The following is a 21,261-nucleotide window of genomic DNA, read 5'->3' as shown; positions in this document are numbered from 1 at the left end:
TGCCGGTGCAAAACTTTATAAAGATGTCTTTAATGAAGGGCAGAGCAGTCCCAATGATCTTTTCTGCTGCGTGTGTTATTCCTTTGTTGGACTTTGCAGTCAGAGACACTGCAGTTCCCAAATCAAATGGTACCTTCCTCATTCACCAAAGGAAGCATCTGTTTTGGCTATGGAGGTGGTGTTAACTGGCCAAGTAAGATCAGCTGCCAGGTGCAAACCAAGGACATTGGCGCTCATGAACAACCTCTACTGTAGAGCCCTTGATGTGCAGTGGAATGAGGACAACATGGGCCTTCCTGAATTAGGAATTATTTGTTAGGTTTCAATGCATTTACAAAAAGGTAAAACAAAGTGAACAAGTTAAATCTCGAAACAAGTGAAAGCAAAAAAAGGCTAACAGTAATGAGCACTGAACCAAACACTTACTCATCAAAAACCAAGGAGTACTTGTTACAAGAGGACATGAAACAGGCACACACAATCTCATGTGAGTGAGTTCATCCTTCCATGATACATTTCTAGCTCGGTACACTAGCTAGAGTGAGCCTCTTTTATACATATGTGGACCAGGGCACCTAGATGGCTGAACAAGTGTAGATTATTCATTTATTTTCCAATATTTTTAATCTTTTTATCCCAAATAACCTCAATTTTAAAGTTTGCTCTTGATTTTATTCTTAAGCAGCCCTTTTGTTATTAGTCTGATGGTGTCTTACTTTTCACTGCATTCTTTCTTTGAGAAAATTGAATTTAAATTGTAGACAAATGATAAAAAAAAGTGTCAAATTCTTACACTTAAATTGTTTTTAATTAAACAATGTTATGAACAACACATATTCCCTTATTCCCAAAGCAAATATCTGAATTAAGAAAAATTCTGCTCACACAAATCAACATTTAATGAGATATATATATATATATATATAGGGTTGTTGTGGATCTTCCTGCTTAATAAATTCGACTTTTGAACAATATTGAAAATGCTCTGTATATACAGTAGGATTGTAGTCAGTCTTCCCACTTTTGAAATAAGGTATTTATTTTTTTAGCTTGATAGGTTTTAGAAACTGCTTCACAACATATTTTTTATTTTTGAGAGCCCCTTCTTCATGCCTCATGGCCCTGAATTGAATTAATAAGTTTTTGTTACTTTCATTATTGTTTGTTTAAATATTTGCATAAATCCATCATTGTTAATTACAGTTTGCAATTAATGAAGTATCGCAATATTAGCTTTGAAAAAAGTGGAAACATAAAGAATACAGAACAGGGAAGTCCAACTCCAGTCCTGGAGGGCTGCAGTGGCTGCAAGTTTTCTTTCATGTGACTTTCTTCACCGGTGACCAGTTTCCACTCTTCATTGACGTCTTTTTCCTTCATTTTAATTGCTTTGTTTTTTTTAAGACTCAGTCCTTTACATTTCATCTTTATTCCTTTTATGGCAGCCAACATAAAAGGAGATATGGAGTGAGCCACAGGTGACCAGCTAAGTCAGGGCTCTTAAATGCCAACCAACTTTACTCCAAGCAGTTTCTTAATTAGAAGCAGATTCTTGGTGTTAATTAAACATGTCATCTCATTCCATGTCTTGTTTGTGCTCACATTCCGCCACAGCAGACATTTGTTTTCATCTAAGAGCACTGGCAAATGTTTTGGTTACCTGAGCAGCTCAGCATTACTGAGACCTCCACCTTTCTTTATTTCCAGGTGTTGTGTTATAGACACAGGTTAGTTGGTCATGAGTTGGTTCATTTTGTATCTCATGATTGTTTGGCTGCTAATTAAGGAAAAAAAGAAACAATTAAGGAGTCTCTGTTTTAAACAGCAAGTCAATTAAAACGAAGAGAAAAGAAGTTTATTAGCAAAAACTGGTTACTAATTAAGAACATGGTTAGAATGAAAACCTGCAGCCACTGTGGCCCTCCCGAGCTGGACACCACTGATATAGAACCTACATAGATGACCAATAATTTTACTAAAATAACAAGGCATGCATAACAAAGTATTTGGAGCCAGTGGCTTCTGTTCTAACAGAAGGAGATAAACAATATGGCTATATTTGAAGGGATAGAACTTTAACAGCTAAATAAATGGCTTTCATTGTGGTTAGCATGTTTGCCCACTGGTTAAAGTTGTTGCCTGGCACTGTCGGAAAACCAGGATTTGATTCCAAGTCAGATGACTGCATTTGTGTAGTTTGCACATTCTACTAACGTTTACATGAGATTTCTCTTTGTATTCTAGTTTCCTCCTACATCCCATGTTATTTAATTAGTGACTCTAAATATTTGGTTCAAATTAATTTATTCTTATTATAAGCAAATCCACTTATGAGCCCAGTGCACTTTAACATAATTACAAATATCGTATAAAAAAGAAAATGAAACATAAACACAAAGCGTAATGTTGCAACATAAATAGGAAAGCAACCGTATATACACAGAAATATTTAGCAATTTCCTTGGGCATAATAAAGTTTCATCTGTCTGTCTATTAAAAAGTGCCCCTCATATCTATCTGTCTATCCATAGGGCCTTTCACATCTATCTATCTATCTATCTATCTATCTATCTATCTATCTATCTATCTATCTATCTATCTATCTATTTGAGGCTAAGGATCTGTGCTGGTATCCCGAAGGTTGCCGGTTTGAATCCCTGTCACTGCCAAAAGAGATCCTACTCTGTTGGGCCCTTGAGCAAGGCCCTTAACCTATAATTACTCCAGGAGCGCTGTACAATGGCTGGCCCTGCGCTCTGACCCCAAGGGGTATGCAAAAAACCAAGCAATTTCCTTCTGGATTAATAAAGTATAATAAAATAAATAAATACATAAAATATCTATCTATCTATCTATCTATCTATCTATCTATCTATCTATCTATCTATCTATCTATCTATCTATCTATCTATCTATCATAGGGCCTTTCATATCTATCTATCTATCTATCTATCTATCTATCTATCTATCTATCTATCTATCTATCTATCTATCTATCTGTCTATCCATAGGGCCTTTCAAATCTATCTGTCTAGCTGGCGGACTACATAAACATATGTAGGATGTTTTTATTTCTAAACTCTAACATTCTGAATGGTCATTCCATCTGCAAACATCATAGCTGGAGGTTTTATGCATTAGCTTACAGAGGTCCAATCCAAGGCGTGTTACTGCTTCCTAGAACAAGTTAGATGATGGGTGGACCTTCACTGTCAACACCATTCACATGAGCAATTCAAACTACTGTACAAGCTATAATAGAATGTAGGTATTTTGTTTTCATAAGTGCCTAAGTAGCTGTATTCCTCATATTCTGAGGTCACTGTCTTGGCATTAGGCTATGCAGACTACACATACAGTAGTATTTTATGTAGACACATTTGGAAAAAGTGGTAGTTTTCATTAATAATTGAACATTCCAAAGGTTACACTTCCTAAGTGCTAGCACACGTCTCTCAGACCACAATGCACTTAAAACCTCACATATCTGGGGCTGATTAGGTGTGGCATGGACAAATGGCTAATGTTTCACCTTAACCCAAACTTTATGATGAAAATCTGGAGCTCCTCTTCATTCATTGTATATTAGGGCAGTAGAGACCATTACTACTACTACTACTAACCCTTACTTAGCATTGTTTGTTTTGTAACTTTTAACTGAAAATAACGTTTTATAAACAAATTAATGTTGTCCTAACGGAATCTTTATGTATGGTACCAACAAATGGACGTTCTGTAGGTTTCTAAGTTAATTTGACTTGAACATATTATTTGGAAATACTTTCAACAGAACTTGCTGTGTTCAATTAAAGCAAGACAGCATTACGGTTTTTACACTAAAATTAAAAATGACATAAACCTAAACCCTGGGATCAAATCCCATTCCAATTCTTGTTGGTTAGACTCACTGCCAATTCAAACGATTTGCTTTCCTCTATTCCAACTTCATATTCTATTCCACTAAATATTTACAGAGTTCAAGTAGCATGCCAAGTAAGATTATATTTTATTTACTGAATGTTACCACATTTTTAGCAATACATTTTGACTAAAGTTTTAACAAGTTGAAAACAAATTTTAATTATTAGTTTGCTCCAAAACAAACTGCATTTAATTAGTAACTTAAAACAAGACTCTTATTTTACAAAGACAGCAGGAATTAATTTAATAATTCTCACTGTAGTAGTCGACATTTTAAACCATTATTGAGTCATTCTTAATCACCACTAGCTAAACTTCCCTGAATTGCTGGTATAAATAAAAGGGGAACATTTTTGGAAGTTCAATATGACTAAAAATAACAAACACTAAGGCAAAGACAATTAAAATTAAAAATTAAAATATTAGAGAGAAGCTGTAATCCGGTGAGACAATGAAACTGTTGTTTAGATTTTTTTGAAAAAACAACACTGTACATACCTGTGGTCTTTGGTCAGCAGAAAACATGGTGCTTGCTGACGACAATGTCCTCCTGCTGCCTGATGGGAATTATAGTCCTGCATTGGCTCTGGTTTTTGAGTTGACCACCCCATCTTTATAGCCCCTCTACCTGGTATGACATATACTCTATATTTTTAAGATGGACCAGTGGCAGGGTATGAGCAAACTTTTGTGATAATTGGTTCAGCCGTTTTTGATTAGCAAACAAACTAACAGACTTCCGCTTGTGATTTTATTAATATACTGTACATTAGTTGTGCCACCCATCTAAGACTGGTTGAAATCTAAGCAATCAATGTAGACCTCAGCATTAATATTTGCAGTGTATTATCTATTGAAATGTATTTTGTAATGCATATAAAATGCATTCCAACAGAGGGTGCATCACAACCATTTGTAGAAGTAAAATGCATTACTGCAAATGTTTGTGATGCGCTACATGCCATTTGGTATGTGATTTGTGAAAGCAGTCTTAATGTTTGTGATGTGCCATCTGTTGGAATGACGAATGCACTGCATTTTAGTACTACAAATTCCTAAATACTCCTTTCCCATATCTATGAAAATGAGTTCAAACACTCTAAAAAGCTAGAGCAGTTTACAGCACTCAAGTATGGTAAATTTTAAGACTGGGATGTGAGAATTCCTGGTGGAAACCCTCATCAGCATTAGGAATCATAAAGATTGAGGAGTATAATTTGCACTGCTCGATTGAAGAAGTGCAGCACACACTTTACGTCATTCAGATTCAGTCATTCTCAAAAATGAAAGCACATTTAATGAGGAGCATTGACTGGATAGGGTTAATAGGCTTAAACTGAATGCAGTTTTAGTCACATGCCAGAAGCAAAATATTTTAATTGTTATTATTTTATATTCTTGCTGTACTTCTTTTCTTTAAAGGCCTTGTAGTATTGCATACTAAATTTTGTATAAATTAACTGTACGTTTGTTACTTCATTAAAATGTCAGTGGCATAGCTAGGGGCGGACGGAAGGGGCAGTACGCCCTGGTTGGCACATTTTTGGGGGCGGCATTATTGGCCAAAAGGCTCAGTGCAATTTGTGTGTAACCAGCAGGGTTCGGAAAAATATCACTCATGAATGAAAAAAGTAAAATTCTCTGATTTTTATCCACAAATGCTTCAAAATTTTCAATTTTCATACTGTCCTTCTGTGATGGCGTCAGACACAGCAGAACAAAAAATTAAATATTACACAAATAATAATTTCTAGGAAGATAAACAACTAATTTAAAATTTATAATTTTGTTTTTTTATCAATCCGAACGCGTTCTTGCTCTGCACAGAAAACATCCCCACCTATCACTTGTACACTACACTGGTTCCGGTTTTCACATTATTAAGTTAATAATTAGAACACGGCTTATCAGTGCGTCTATGCGATATTCTTGTATAGTTGATGCTTGTAAATAATTATATGTGAAAAAGTATTGCTGTTTCTCTATATCTGAATAAATCTATGCAAAATTTATCTTAATTTTTCATTTTAATTTTCTATTTAAATAGGTTAATATATTCAGATTTGTTGGAGGGCGGAAAACTGAAGCACCACCCCGCCCTGAGCGGCACAAATTCGAGCTACGGCACTTTTAAATGTTATTCGTGATTTATGTAAATATTAGGCATCTCAATGATGCTGTGATTACAATTTATTGGTTCACAGCTTCAGGGAATCTAGATTTCAGCCCTGACATGGTCGCTCCCATTTAGTGGAGTTTTGTACTTTGTCTTCATGTTTTTATGGAATTTCTCTAACTGTCCTCTCCAACCCTAAATATTTGCAGAAGGTTTCTCATGGTAGGGTCTTAGGGTGACCCTATTCTACTTTATGCTCTTTATTATGTAGACCTTAACAGAAGGCCTCAGATCTCGTACTCTTACCAGATTATCAGGTACTGTAGCTCAGCACCCCCCCACCCACTTCCTTTTACATCTGTGACCGTCAGGAAATTAGGTAAGATTACCAGAATGAGCAGGAAAGAAAGTTACACATTTATTAATGTATTCTATGCCTAAAATAATAACAAATACAAATGTAAGTGTTGGCAAGACAGTATTAATACAACCAGAGTATTAATTGGTTCATCTTACTTAGACTACCACGTGGCTCCATTTTGGCATTTGCTCCTACATAACTTTTTTTGAGATCTTCTTTTAAGATTTTCATAATAAAGAGCATAAAAGGGAAAAGGGTCACCCAACACCATACCATGGCTAAACAGAAGAGTAGGTTGATTTGAACTTTTGTGTAAGTGAAAGTGAGGCTTACAGGGGATCTCCATCCAGGATGGGCCCTCTTTTATGCTCTGTTCTGCCAGGATAGACCCTGACAACTTTTGACGCTTGACTTGAATCAAGCAGGTGCAAAGTTTGAATGGCCCTATGGGCATGCATCCTGCAATGATCCGGCTTCTCCTTCGGAGTTAGCTCAAGTCTCGTGTCAAATGCTTTCAGTGTGATCCAGGTTAGTATTCTGGCCTTTATGGCAGATGGTGGCCAGTTCAGTTTCTATCTCTAAGTCACTGTGAGAATCCTGATCAACTCATTTAACTCATTTAACCAATGATCTATAAACCATAATATATCATGATTTTGTAAATCATATTTATTAAATAAGCCTGCTAAACATAGATTAATAAAAGTAATAAAGGCTCCACTTTCTCACAATATGAGAATAAGAAGGTGCAGCAGCAGATGAATATGCAGTATGACTAATACATTATTTACACTGAATGCTTACTCATGCAGGAGTTTTATTTTATTAGGATTAAAGAACACCTTACTCCTAACTAGGAAACACTTGCACCTCTGGCCCTCAAAAAAAAGGTGGCTCATGCATTTCTTATGAAACTCAGCACCCCAAGGCATTCTGCCAAACATGCCACCTCCTTTTTCGTGCCTTAACAGTATGTATGCCTGTCTTTTGTGCTCAATGCACCATTCTGCATGCCAGCACTGCTGTTCTTTTCACATTGCTGCTTGCCAACCAGGATCCCGAGTTGTTTCGTTGTGTAGTGAGTGCGGCAACACGCTGTACCAGTGCATGCTCCCCAACTTGACTTGACTTGATGAGAAGGACCCGAGGCCCATTTATGTGGCTAAGGTACTTAACTTCTTTAGTCATCTTTGACTTTCATTTGCTTGAAGTGTATGACTTGCATTGCTGGTGATTAATTCAATCAGTCAGCCTATGCAATCTGTTTCATTGTCAGTAGATGTCACGAGGCTCTTTTCATTGCTGTTCTTTTCCCACCAGCCACAGCATATGGCCTTGCCACTGTTGGCTGTGAGAAGGACCCAGAGTCCTATTATATGGGCAAGGTAGCCTGTATCTCCAATTCTTCGGTCACGGTACATGTATCACATCATAAGCTCTCGAGTTAGACTAAGATCAAGGTTCAAGGCCTAGTGGTTCCCGAGTTGCTGCAAGAAAGACGGACAACCGTTAACATTTTATATATATATATATATATATATATATATATATATATATATATATATATATATATATATATATATATATATATATATATATATATATATATACATACACACATACAGAAGATTGAACCCCACATTTTAAAGATGATCTTTCTGGGGTTATGTACTGTATATAATTTCAGTTTTCAGTACATTGGACAGCTCAACACTTAGCAGCTCAACTTCCATTAATACAGCTACTGTCTCTAAAATGGAGGCACCACTGAAACTGCATCATGAAGAGTAAAACAATCACATTCTGAGACTTGTAGAATAATTCGAAAATACAGGAAATATTAAACAGAGCCTTTAAGAAATTATTTTGATTATTATTTCTATTCATAAAACCATTACAAGGCATCAAGGGTAGAAAGAACTTAAAAACTACTGTCAGAAAAAGTGTGTGATTATAAGGTATTAAAAAACATAAAACTAAATACTGCAAATAAAACTGAGCTTGGAAACTCCTTGACAATGTGTTTATTTACATCCTCATTCAGAGTTTCTTCTTACATAATGGTTTTGTACACAATGGAGTACTTAACCTGATTTATATTGATCTCAATTGGTCTCAGTTGTGCATACTTAATTCAGAGAGGTAATCGAATTGATTTTTGAGGCTTTTCCTTTATGGGGCTGTACCAGGGTAGACATACATCGTTCATTGCATATACAAGACAATTTATAAGCACGTTGCCTTTCAATCATTTATATTTCCTTGTTTTCAGCATTTTTTTTCCAATCACCATAATAATGAATGTGTGCATCTGGACTTATGTAATGCTATTGATAATAGGCAAACTTAGATTTACAATGAAAAGAGACAAAAAAAAAGCAAAGAGTGAATATTCAGTGAATGTTATTCATTTAGTACATTTGGCCTTCAGAGTATTTTCTCTGTATTGCAGAAACTGATGAATAATTTTAGAAAAATATTACAGCCTAATTAATTTATTCATTAACTTCAGTGTTCTTTCAAAGAGATATTCATGCATACAAATGGCATATGTAGAAAAAATATCGTTCCTTCACCTTTTCCCTTTTTTCTTCCCCTTTTAGCATGCAAACGCAAAGAACAAGATTCAAGCAAAGAAAGGAGCAATACACCAAAGAAATCCCGTCTGGTTTTCACTGATCTCCAGCGCCGAACACTTCTTGCCATCTTTAAGGAAAACAAGCGTCCCTCTAAGGAGATGCAGATTACAATCTCTCAACAGCTGGGGCTGGAACTGACGACAGTCAGCAACTTCTTCATGAATGCCCGAAGGAGGAGCTTGGATAAATGGATGGACGATGGAAGCCCAGGAGCTTCTTCCTCAACCTCCAGTACTTGTACCAAAGCATGATGGATGGGAGCGCACCAAGCCAAGGCACGCTGCTCGTCTACAATATTTTTAAATTTGCTTTCAAGAAGGACTGCTCACTGGTGAACTTGCAACAGGTTAATGAAACTTGAACACCCCGATTTTATCAGCACCTGATTAAAGCCACTTGCATTCCTTCATGCAGATTAGATTTAGTGAGAATTTGCTTTCTTATTATACTGACAGGAAATTTTAAGCAACCCAGCAGCAAACAGCATACAGTTAAGTAGTACAAAGTCTGCTTCCTTTTTTAGCTCTGCATTTTTGTAATATCCAGTCCACTTTCCAAAGACGTAAAGAAAAGAATTTACCAAAAAATACGTGTAAGGTAGCAGTTGCACAACTGGCAGCAAGTGGCTTAATCCCACCCACCCAACCAGTTTTCAAGAGGTTCCCTTGCCAGTTAGTTTCCATAGATTCCAGTGTCAGGTACTGGCGAGAATGCAAGCACAAATCTTACAAATCTACATAATGCCGGTATTCAGGAACAAATAGGTCTATGTATACTGTCTCAAGTAACATGCATTGACTAGCGCCAGATCTCACTCTGCGAGCTCTCAATAGCTGGTCGAGTATGTGAGCACAATCTTTAAGCACATTTCTTTTGCAATAGAAATAGGGCTGTTTAGTGCATACTGTTCTTCACACATTAGAAAACTCAGGATGCCATTTTTCAAGCAGTTGAAGAACATATTATCTTGATTGTCTTACTCTTAAAGATTTACGTAATTAATCATGAATCTGAAGGTTGCTGCGGCTTCTGGTTTGCATTGTTTCAGTTCATGTTTTCTTAACTCGCAGGTTTAAGTGGAAACTTGCACTTGATACCAAAGTAACTACATATATGTCCACTCATATACTACATTTATTCAATTTAGATAAAAAGGGTATATTTTTGTCAATTAAAAAGTATCCATATTTTTATTTATTTATTTATGTATTTATTTATTTATTTATTACTGTAATTTTCTTACATAACCAAAGACTAAAACAGCCTAAGGCTGTTGAACAAAGAAAAAAAAAAAAGAACAGAAGAATGAAATTAAAAATCGAAACAGGAAACATTAAAGTCATACAATTTAGAACTGGTGCAGTAAATCTCCCTAAAAACTTTTCTCCCATTATTTTTAATTGATAAACTGACAGTACAAAATTAAATCTGCCTTTTTGACTTTCACCCACTCACCTTAAAATGTAATATATATATATATATATATATATATATATATATATATATATATATATATATGAACAATTTACTGAAATTACTAAGAAGGTTCTTGCAGGAGTTTTTAATGTAGTTTAATGGTGTTCTGCCAGGTCTTTTTAGTTGGGCTGGGCTCTGTGACATTCACCCTCATGTATGACTGACAGCATTCTGAGGACTTCAATCTCCTTTTTAGTTACAAGGTCAGGGCTTATCTATATTTTACATTAGAACTGATATGGATGTTTCTCACACAGCTTACATTAAATCCTGTGCACTTCATCTGATTACATTTTTTAAATGGGTGAGCAGCCATTTTGTTGTGTCTTAGTCGCTAAATAAATAAATGAATGTAGGACGTTGGATCAACTTTTAAACTTCTCAGTCTCCACCTGGATCCTGAACGTTGGACTTTGATTGTTACAGTGATGTTTCAAAGAGGAGATAAACTGCACCAGTCTAAAAGATGACTAACCCAGAATGAGATGTGAAGCTTCAAAAAAAAAACAAAACACATTCTTACTGTAAATCGACAGCAAGATATTTTGCCAGTGACCAGTCCTTCCAGGAACATGTGTATCATGTTCAAAAGCAAGCTAAAGGCTTTAAAGACTCTTTAAGGACACTTAAGACTTTTTCTATTTATTGCCGAATCGAAACCAAAGAAATGTTTTTTTCTGCACCTAATTGTTCTGCAACAAACTGTTACTAAAAACTTAAGAAGAAAAAAAAAGATAGCAAAGAATGAAAAAAAGGAGGAAAATAATGAAAATAATCAGAAGAAACACGTCAGGAAAAAAACAAACACACTGTGTTTCCTCAGACGTCTTGGACAATTTCGCGGAAGCAGATTAAAAGAAAGGGTACAACAAGTTTGGAAGCAAAGTCACAGCGGCTTTTGCTTCGCTAGACAGTGCTTTTTGTATCTCTTAAAGTTGAAGATTGTCTTTAACGTGTGCCTATGCAGTTTTTCAAGAACATGGAATTGAACAACCAAAACCTCATCAGCTACAAAACCAAAGATTCATGGATACTCCGAACACTTTTCATTTTTTAAGGTTTTTCTTTTTCTTTTTTTTTTTTTTTTTGCATGACTTTAATGCTCACTCTTCTCACAGGTAACTGGAATCTATCATTTTCTAAAGTACATAAGGAGCTAATTTTAATGGGCATTTCTTTTGGGTTTGTTTTCATACAATATTTTGTATGGGATTTTGAAAAGAATTTCTCTTCTTCTCCAAGCATGAAGTACCGAGATGAGGGAGACCTGGGATGTTTTCTTAGACATGGCTTCTTTTGGTTTGTTTTCTCTCTTTGGAGATTTAGGTGCACATAACAACAGAGGACTAAGATCGTTTAGGGCATTGAAGAGACTTACAGGTATCTTGAAACCTCACATTCACTTTACACTGTCTGCCATATCTCAAACATTTTTAGGTTTTCCTTGCTGTCTTCAATTGTGAGACTGATGGCACAAAAGCAAACTGAAACAGCAACTTGAGCCCATAATGCTAGAGAATATAACACCAGTTTGGAGATGACATATTCACACATCTGGGGTCCCCTGTCCTGGATCTGGAGGGCTACAGTGGCTACCAGCTGTTGTCCAAACCAGTTTCTCAGTTCTAATCCTGTTCTTGTTGTTACTGAGCGTGCCATTCAAATTGATCTCCAATCTGCATGCCAGTACTAACCACCAGTATGTGTTCTGCTTTGCAGTAGAAATCAACAAATTGTTTTGTAGACTGGAGACTTTCCAAATACTGTATTAAAAATGTTAATATACAATGAACAAACATAAAGCTAAAATAACTTCTCAGTTCTTGGCTATTATTCAAGACACACAAGTGAATTAAAAAAAATATAAACACAGACTAAAGATGGTGCCACCAATACAAATATTTATGAATTTGACAAAGGTGTAGAACCCATACTTTTAGTAATAATAAAATGATATGCCTCAACAGGAATTAGAAACTATTATATAAAAAGTTTGGAAAAATCGTAAAAGCACTGCATACCTGAGGTATAGTGAATGGGTAGCATGGCTGCACAATAATCCAAATCCTAGCCTGGCCAATGGCTATGCGGTTTTCCAGATGGATCTTCTATCACAATCCATAGAGTCCCTCCATATCTCTTTTAGTGGCTATCAGAAGTCTTTGGTTTTTCCTAGGCACATTTATATTTTTACTGGCCAAAGTACCTTCCGTTGCCTGGGTATAAATACACGGGAAGAAAAATGTCTTTTGGAAATTCAACATGGCTAAACACAACCCACGACGAGACAAAAAGACATACTGTTAGTTAAAGGATGTAATCCAGCAAGTCAATACCAAATTAATTATGTATAAAATGCTGTATGTATCTTCTACAAAACGTTGTGCTTGCTGATGATAACATCCTCGTCCCAGCATACTTGTGCTGCCTGATGGGAAATGTAGTCGTCATGTCGGTGCTCTTTTTTGAGTTGTGCCCTCCCATCATAACCCCCTTCCCTATACATCATACAGACTTTACTTTAAGTTGGACCAACGACAAGGCACAAGCAATATTTCATGAAAACCAATTTGCCTGTTTTTAGTATCCACAAAGAAATGGCTTACGATTTTATTTATATAGTTTAAATTAATTGCATATTTTTGTTTGACTATCAAGCTTCAAAGGAATGCGTCATGTCTAAACTGCTCAGTTTGTCATTTCATTTCCGGACACATTCAAGAACATGCTATATTGTATCTAATTATCCAAAATAATGATTTGGCCACCGGGCCCTAGTAGTGTTATTAATACTAGATGTATTGGTTTTATAGGAAACACGTTTCTACTTTTTTGTTTTTCCGGAGATGGTGGTTGTAGGCAGAGCAGTGCTTTGGTGATGTTGTGAACCTCTGAACACTTCATAAGCCCTTACCACAGTGCCTAAAGTACCCTAAAAAAAGCCCTTTGGGTTTGCTTGCTTGCTTCTCAAGTTGCTGCTTTTCATTTGCAGAGTTTCACAGCCCTCTCAGTCAAAAAGAGTTTTACTATACAGTTAATGTCACAAATGAAGTCAGTAAAGACTAACTGAACAGTTAATAGTAATGCATTCTCACCTGCCGCACTGGTTAAATAATCATCCTACACCCCTTAAACAAAAATTAGAGGAGAGAGGTCAATAAATAGAGTCATGAATAGTGGGCAACTGTGACAACTAGTCAACAAACAGAAAAGCTGATGGTATTTCAACCTGTAAACGTGTTGTCTAAACTGACAGACAAAAGATATGTTGATGTTCGAGCAAAGGTCTCAAAAATGATGGCTAATCAATTTATAGGAATAATTAAACAAATAAGAATCCCTTATTAGTAAAGATATGGAATAACCAAAGGTCATTTACTGTTAAGAATGTCAAGGTTTAAAAATCTCTACCTAGTCACGATTAAGATTTGTTTAGTCCAATTTCCACTTTTTCTAAAGCACACTAAATCTCCACTTCATTTTATGAAGACACATGTATCTAGAAGAGTGTTGCTCTGTTGGCTGAGCAAAACGGACGTCTCAATATTTAATGCTTGGAAAGGAAGTGGAAATCTTTGGGCACGTCCAAGATGAGTTCAACTTTTAAGAAACACAATCTATTCATCATCTGTTAAATAGAAACTGTTGAAATACGTCGGTTGAATAGCTTTATCTTTCGCTCCCTTCCCTTCTAACATGGTCTATGTTTGTGCACATCTTTCTTACTGCCTTTACCTGCTCTTCTTTGTACTTCTCTCTTACACTCTTATTCTCTTTCTCCTTCTATTTTCTTACTTTTTTTTGTATTAGAGCTTAACCCAAAGATTCAATACAGATGGAACCAGCAGGTCATTCTTTATGGCCTTCTTTATAAACGAAGGGAGCTCTCTTTCTATGGATTACTTTGTAAAGGTTTGGCTCTTCAAGAAATGTGCCAACCAAGGGAGTAAATGCAATGATCCTTCCATTGCTTGTCACAGTACTTCTTTTTTTTTCAGAGCTAAACTATTGTTACGGTTTTCTGTTTTTTGCAATACTTAAAAAGTTTACTTTAGTTGAATTAAAATGCTCTTGAAGACCTGTAAACCCCACACCCCACCCTACCCTACCCTACCCTGATTAGCCAAGGTTTACATTGACCTTATTTTTCATCTCATTTTTTTATAACACTGTTGGAGTTTATTTATTTATGACGACGGTACGTTAGAAGCTGTGAATTATAGTTTTTATACTTAATTATTTAATTTGAATCTTATTTAATTAGATGTAATTGTTTGGGTAAATATTTATGATTATTTAAGAAAATTAGGGGGATAGTGCATCGAAGATGCAGCTGTCATTGTTGTCTTAATTTATGATTAGTTTAGCTAAATGCTTCAAAAAGCAAAGGATGGTGTGTTTGATGAAAAAAAATGTACGTTACATTATGATACCCAATGAACCAAATTTACTGCTTGATTTGTTATTTATTAATTTTTACTTTGTAGCATTTGAAAAAACATTATAAGTTGCCAAAATCTCAGTTTGGAGTAATGTATATCCTTTAGTAGTTAATTGCTTCCCTTTTCCTGTCAAAAAAATCAATCTGTTAAGAAGCAAAGAAAACAAAAACAACAAAAAGAGAAAAAACACACAAGCATCGAACATAAGAGCAGTACATTTTCTGTAATTATTTTATGTTGTACTGAGATCCCTTCACAACAATTAACGCTGTAAATGGACAAAATGATGAAAGATGGACTTCATTTCACTACCCATGAGGATGGGGACACACGTTTAATGAAACTGTTGTCGATTCACCAAAGATTACCCAGAGTACAAAGTGGTTTTCCACGGCTTCACATGGCAAAGGACAAGAAGACAAGTGAAAGAGAATCCCCTTAACTAGCTGCTTCCAAGACTGAATTGTGTGTGTAAAAAAATCTTTCTATTTCTAGTGAGAACCAAAGAGGCTACCTCACTGATTTTTTTTCCATTTGTAATTTTAATCGTGTTGATGATACCAAAGATACCAAAGATTTTTTTCTCTGTGCGGTCTGCGCTTGGCCTAAGCCTTTGTTTTTTATTGTCTCTTCTCTTCTCTCTCTTTCTATCTCTCTCTTTCATAAAAAAAAAAATCAAGTGCACCCTTCCCAATAATAATTGTAGGGAATGGGTAGCCTGTTACAAGTACATGCAACACTATGAAGCCTATGTATGAAGAAAATGGGTTCACCAATTACAGTTTTTCACATTTTATTTTTAGTTTTACCTTAAGGTGGACATTTGGTACGAACAGAACACCCTCATCTTTCCAATTCAAAGGTATGCCTATCATGTAATAGAAGAAGTCTAAAATTGTAATATTTTTTAATTTATGGGTGATAACATTTATTTTATTCCGTGTCTAGGACCAACACCGCATTGTACCGTTCCAGCCATAAGATAATCGATTCTGTCTTGAAAATTGTGGATACACTTTTTTGTGTGTATTATCAATTAATATTAAGTATGATAATAACCCGTGAGTCTTTCCCACTTGTACCTCTAGTTTTCCACACACCAACCATCAGAGAAATCAATTCCTAATATCATCCTCTCATCGTCATATTCCTTAAGATGCCCTAATGTTGAATTATAGAAGTTAACTCTTCTATAAGACACGATTTCAGAATTCAGTAGTTATGTTACGGAACTGTACACGTGATTACCTCCAACTATTTTTTTTAAGGTAACAGCACTTATTTCTTGAATTTTCCAGTGAACCAATTTATAATTAAAAAGGAAACAATTGTGAAATAAACAGCCGGCCCACACACACAGATTACTGCACTTAAGAGAGGCCTCTTTTCATCCAGTAAGTTTAAACACAATATTATACTTTAATAAGTTAAGAACAAATGCAATATTTGGCTTTATTTTAAAGAGTTTATTTTTTCGTACAACATGATCAATTTATATTGGAAAGACTATGTAAGTTATAAAAAAAACTGTACAAGTCAGAATGAATGGCGCGTTTAAATCGTTCAATTTTGTGCACAAAAAGTCAAAACTTAATTGCATATTTTGTTAAAATGTTATTGTTCGCATATTTTTATAAAGGGTTACAGAAGTATATCACTTGAAAAAGTATGCTAAATAAAATCTACACAAATTAGTGGATTTTTAAAAATTCACTACACTCATTTAAATATAGGTGCACTTAATTCCGCATTTGAGCTCATAAAAGTACACGCAGCGTATCGAAATGTCCAATTGTGACATAAGAAAAGATCAAACAAGAAAAGGGTTGGACTTCCCCTTTACTGCCAGTCGCCTATGCACCTCTGTCACTCGGTGGTCTTAACTGATGCCACCTTAGTGGTGGGTGGGTATATACCCTGGAGACTGGAAGGGGCGGAGTCAGCAGAAGGTTGGAGGCGGACTCAGAGGAAATGAAGCCCTCTCCACTGTAGAAAAACAATAGAAACAGGCAGTATGTGGTCCAACCTCAATATCCTTCCCCTCTAATTTGCTCCCCAAGAGTCTTGTAACATGTACATGCATATGACAATATGGCAAGGGGGACTTTTCTGTTGTTTCAATAATACTGTAAAGCAGTACCATGTCGTCACCTGTTCAAACAGATTAGTAAATGTAAAATGTGTGTACTGATCTCTTCTAGAGTAATTTCATAAAACAATCACATTAACTCCCTTCTAAGTACTGTACTTAAATATCCCATCGCAGTAATTTAATATTGGACGGTGAAAAATCTCATTTAATCGCACCACAGGGTATGACATGAATGTTAGTTAGTTAGAGTTTTATTTTCTAATTTTTGCCAAAGGAACTTCTAAGCCATTTAACTTTTTTATGTATAACTTTATAACTTTTGCATAGTCTTCAGGTTCACAACATGCTTACAGGTATCCCATGGTCAGCATTTTCAGACTATGAATAAGCAGAGGGTTATAGATACAGTCATGCTGTGCCCTGAAATTGAAATTTTTAAAAACGCTTCTTCAGTTTACAACATATGATGGACCATAATGTACAGTTGGCTTCATGCATATTTTGCTAAAGGTGAAGTAAATATAACAGGATAATTGGTGAATAGCATTCTCAAGTACACAGGTTTCACTGAAGTAGTGTAATAACGGCTGCTTTTCATTAACCAAAAAAAACAGAAAAACGCTTTAGTTGCAAAGTATGAGATAACCACGGGACGAGTGCCTTGCTTGAACCAAAGCGATGTTTTTTCAAGTCTAGACCTCTCTGTGCTTTCTATTCCTGTGAATACCTCAGCGTCCAATGGACCACTGTCTTTCTTTCTTTGTTATTTTTTTTTGTTTTGTTTTTTTGTTTGGGTGGTCCCTGTACTGTGGTGCTTTGCAATGCAATCACACAAAGAACAAAGACAAACTATGATACCAAAGCTTTTGAAACGTTTGCTTTCCTCTGTTCCTTTCTCCTAATGGTTGCAAAGCTTTAAATAAAGAAATGAATTGTGGCATGGCAATGGCGCAGACCGTGCAATTCCTTACCGAATTTTCTCAGATATACCTCATAGATGATAGTGTTTAGGGTAATGTTATTATAGCGTATGTAATAAATTATTCACTTGTTTTTTTGGTAACTGTGACTTTATGAGAAAAGCTTTATACATTTTAAGTTGTGATTTTTGTAATAGTTGAAGAGATGCGCATACAGAAATGTAATATTTTGATTTCTTTTTTTACTTTTTTTTTATTTTTGGATTGGGGACAGTTGCAGAACGAGCCCAAAAAGTTTACAGTTTCCATTGTTTGATGAAGAAACAATCTTTTCTTTTGTTGTGTTTTAGAATTTGTTACTTTCCACATTTGTCCAACTTGGTCTTACTTGTTCTGTGTTAAGGTGTAGCATTATAATTAGCAACTGCCAAACAGTGCTATTGGCCTAATTTTATGCATGAGGCTATTAACAATTAGCAGTGTGATGCATTGTGATTATTAATATTTTAATTTGAAAACAGATTTTCTTTTTCCTTTGTTAATGGAATTAATTTATGCATGTGAGCCTGTTATTTGTTAAAGATTGTGGCTCGGTTGTGTATATATTGGACTGTGAAGGCTTACACAGTTGAATTGAACGCACTGGTAAATTTGTTGCACAGGGATAGATGTTTTAACCTAATTACAGGAGACTGGTAAGAAGAACCTTACCAAATATTTTCAGACATAAGTAGGCAATTATTTTGGAGAAGTTTGAATTTGCAATACATGAAGTGATCACTTTTTACTAAATTAATATTCAAAATTTTTCAAATTAAGTCTAGAACCGATTGAGTTCTGGTTTCTTAGGCTCACCAAAGACTTGAATCCTTAGCTGCTGTTTTCTGGGAGATGTTCAGTCGCACGTTATTAGCGGAGAGGTAAACCGCAATCTTAAAATAAATCTGCCAAAACATCGAGAACTAACCAAACCGACTGACTGGATTCATCTTTCAGATGTGATTCATCCTCGGCAGGCTAAGCTTTCAAGCGATGAAATATGCTTTATATCTGGCTCTATTTAATTAAACTTAAAAATAGTAATAATTTAGAATACTAAAAGTTATTTTTATGCTACTGAAATTTAATTACTGTATTCATTCTCCTTTATATAATGCAAATCTCTTCTGGCTAAGGCCAAAAAGTCTTTACATGTCATGCAAATATAGGCTATTCCTAAGAAAATATAGGAATGGATATCCACAGATGGATCTTTTACCAAAAATCACGTCATCCTAGTCAGAACAACTCCATGGCAGAGCGTAATTGAATTCATCCACTAATAAAACGCCAGTCAGAGTTCGATGCTCTTTTCTGGATGTCTTGTATATCTGGGCTGCGTTCTCATCCTGCCACTAAGAATGTGGCATTATCTGCTTTCAGAGGTATAAGCAACTATAATACAGCTAATTGAGAAACAACGACGAAAAAGCCTGCTATACATGGCCTTGAAAAGTAACGATTTATAAGCCAGAAGAAACTTAAAGCACTCAGCAGAAGTGTAGTGTAGAAATATTCAATACATCTGCAATTTAGAAATGTGTAACCTTAGGCTTTTTATGTTTCCTATAAATATATATCAGTCCCACATATGGGTGTCTGATTACTGACAATCATCAATTTTCTTGGTTATAAAAGATGAAAGAAGTCAGATGGAGCTTATTTTAAAGGGAAGGCATTCACTTATTAGTCGTATTTCCCTTGGCGACTCTCAACACACAAGAACATAAGCACAGGTGAAATCACATCCATGCAGGAGCAGCCACTTCTTCTTTTGGTTGTTGTTGTTGTTTGCATCTTCTGAAATAAACCAGTCAACTGGCATGGGGGGGGCTCTCAATGGGGGTCAACGAGGGGCTCACATAAAATGAATATACCACCGTGGATTTGTAAATCCGTACCTGGCTCTGCTTCAGTATAAACTACAGTTTTTCACTTTAGATTCAAATGGATCTGTTGTGTCTTACAGCTGGAACAAAATACAAAATCCCCACCGCCTAAACACTGCTAATGTAGCGAATAAATGCAACTGAGCAACAGAACAATATATTTGCTTTACAGCACTTTTTTCCACCACAACAATAGCATACAAATGTCACTTTTCTAACTTCGATTGGCTCTTCCTTGTTCCCTTTTAATGCTAGCATTTCTGCTCCTGCAGTTCTTACTTGTGTTATTGCCAACTGCTCTGAACTGACTGTTGCTCTGAGCAAATCTTAACCAAACAAAAGAAGCAGTCGGGGGAACGTGGCGTTGATTCCAGTTCAGTAGATGAAGCAGTGAAATAATACGATGTGAGAATATCATCAGTAACACGAGGAGACACAGCAGGCTGCACTGGAAGAGCCAATCTGATCAGGTTGTAATGCAGATCAGGAGACGGACTGAACCTTTCTGGAGAAAACACGAGCCTAAGAAAACAGGAGCAATCTAAAGCATTTATTAAATATACCAAAAAAAAAGCAACTCTTGGCCAAGATTTATTTATTTATTTATTTATTGTTAATTGTCATAGCAGGGAGCTTATTTTTTATTACGATTTTACTTTTTGTTCTAATTATGTGCCAAAGATAGGATATTGGAAAGTAGGAGAAACAAAACAATACAATCATTTAGTATGAACCTTGCTTATGGTAAAAGAAACAGAACAAATCTTCCATAATGCTGTTCTTCCAGCATCAGCAGAAACAGAGAATACTGAAAAATGGACATCATGGAGTCACTCGATTTTCTCTGATTTGGCATTCTTGTATTAAGTAAACTGGGATATGAAATACTGCAAACCTTGTGTGCATCAAAAATACCGATTAAAGTCCTGTCCTCTGAAATACGTGGAAGGGAATTGGGTTTAGAGTTTGATTGCATTTTTGTTTTTTTAATGCCGATTTCGTAATGCAACTCTTTACACAAAATATACATTTTTAATAAACATTGTGAATCTCTTAGCTCTTCTATATTCTCTCTGCTTTAATAGTTTTTGAGAATGAATGCATTCGACCCTAAACAATAATTCCAAATTAATTATTTATTGATTTCACAAAATTGCTGAAGTCCAAAACATTTAAGACAATAAAACCAGCAAATAACATCAAAAAGCTTAATGCAACCAAAATGAACATTTATCAATATTATTGAGAAAATTAATTTTAAACAAACAGCAAAATTGTTTCTGCTGTTTATCTGTGTTCTAGAATGATTTACAAATATCAACTTTTTTCAAGTTGCTGGAAAGTTTCTGAGCAAGTAAATATTTGG

General features: G+C 35.4%; 1 protein-coding gene across 2 annotated transcripts in view; it reads left to right on the top strand.

Moving 5' to 3' along the window:
* The window catches only part of onecut2 (one cut homeobox 2), a 41,166-nt gene extending 30,673 nt beyond the window's left edge, over nucleotides 1–10,493 (top strand). For both annotated transcript variants that reach the window (XM_039750459.1, XM_039750458.1), the window contains one exon: nucleotides 9,002–10,493. In XM_039750459.1, coding sequence (XP_039606393.1) covers nucleotides 9,002–9,288 — 287 coding nt within the window. In that variant the 3' untranslated portion in view covers nucleotides 9,289–10,493. The remainder of the gene's footprint in view (nucleotides 1–9,001) is intronic.
* The last annotated feature ends 10,768 nt before the right edge of the window (nucleotides 10,494–21,261 follow it).

The sequence above is a fragment of the Polypterus senegalus genome, chromosome 4 (assembly GCF_016835505.1).
Source record: "Polypterus senegalus isolate Bchr_013 chromosome 4, ASM1683550v1, whole genome shotgun sequence".
Classification (NCBI taxonomy): Eukaryota; Metazoa; Chordata; class Cladistia; order Polypteriformes; family Polypteridae; genus Polypterus; species Polypterus senegalus.
Note: the sequence above shows the minus strand (reverse complement) of the source record. Positions and strands in the feature narration are given on the sequence as shown.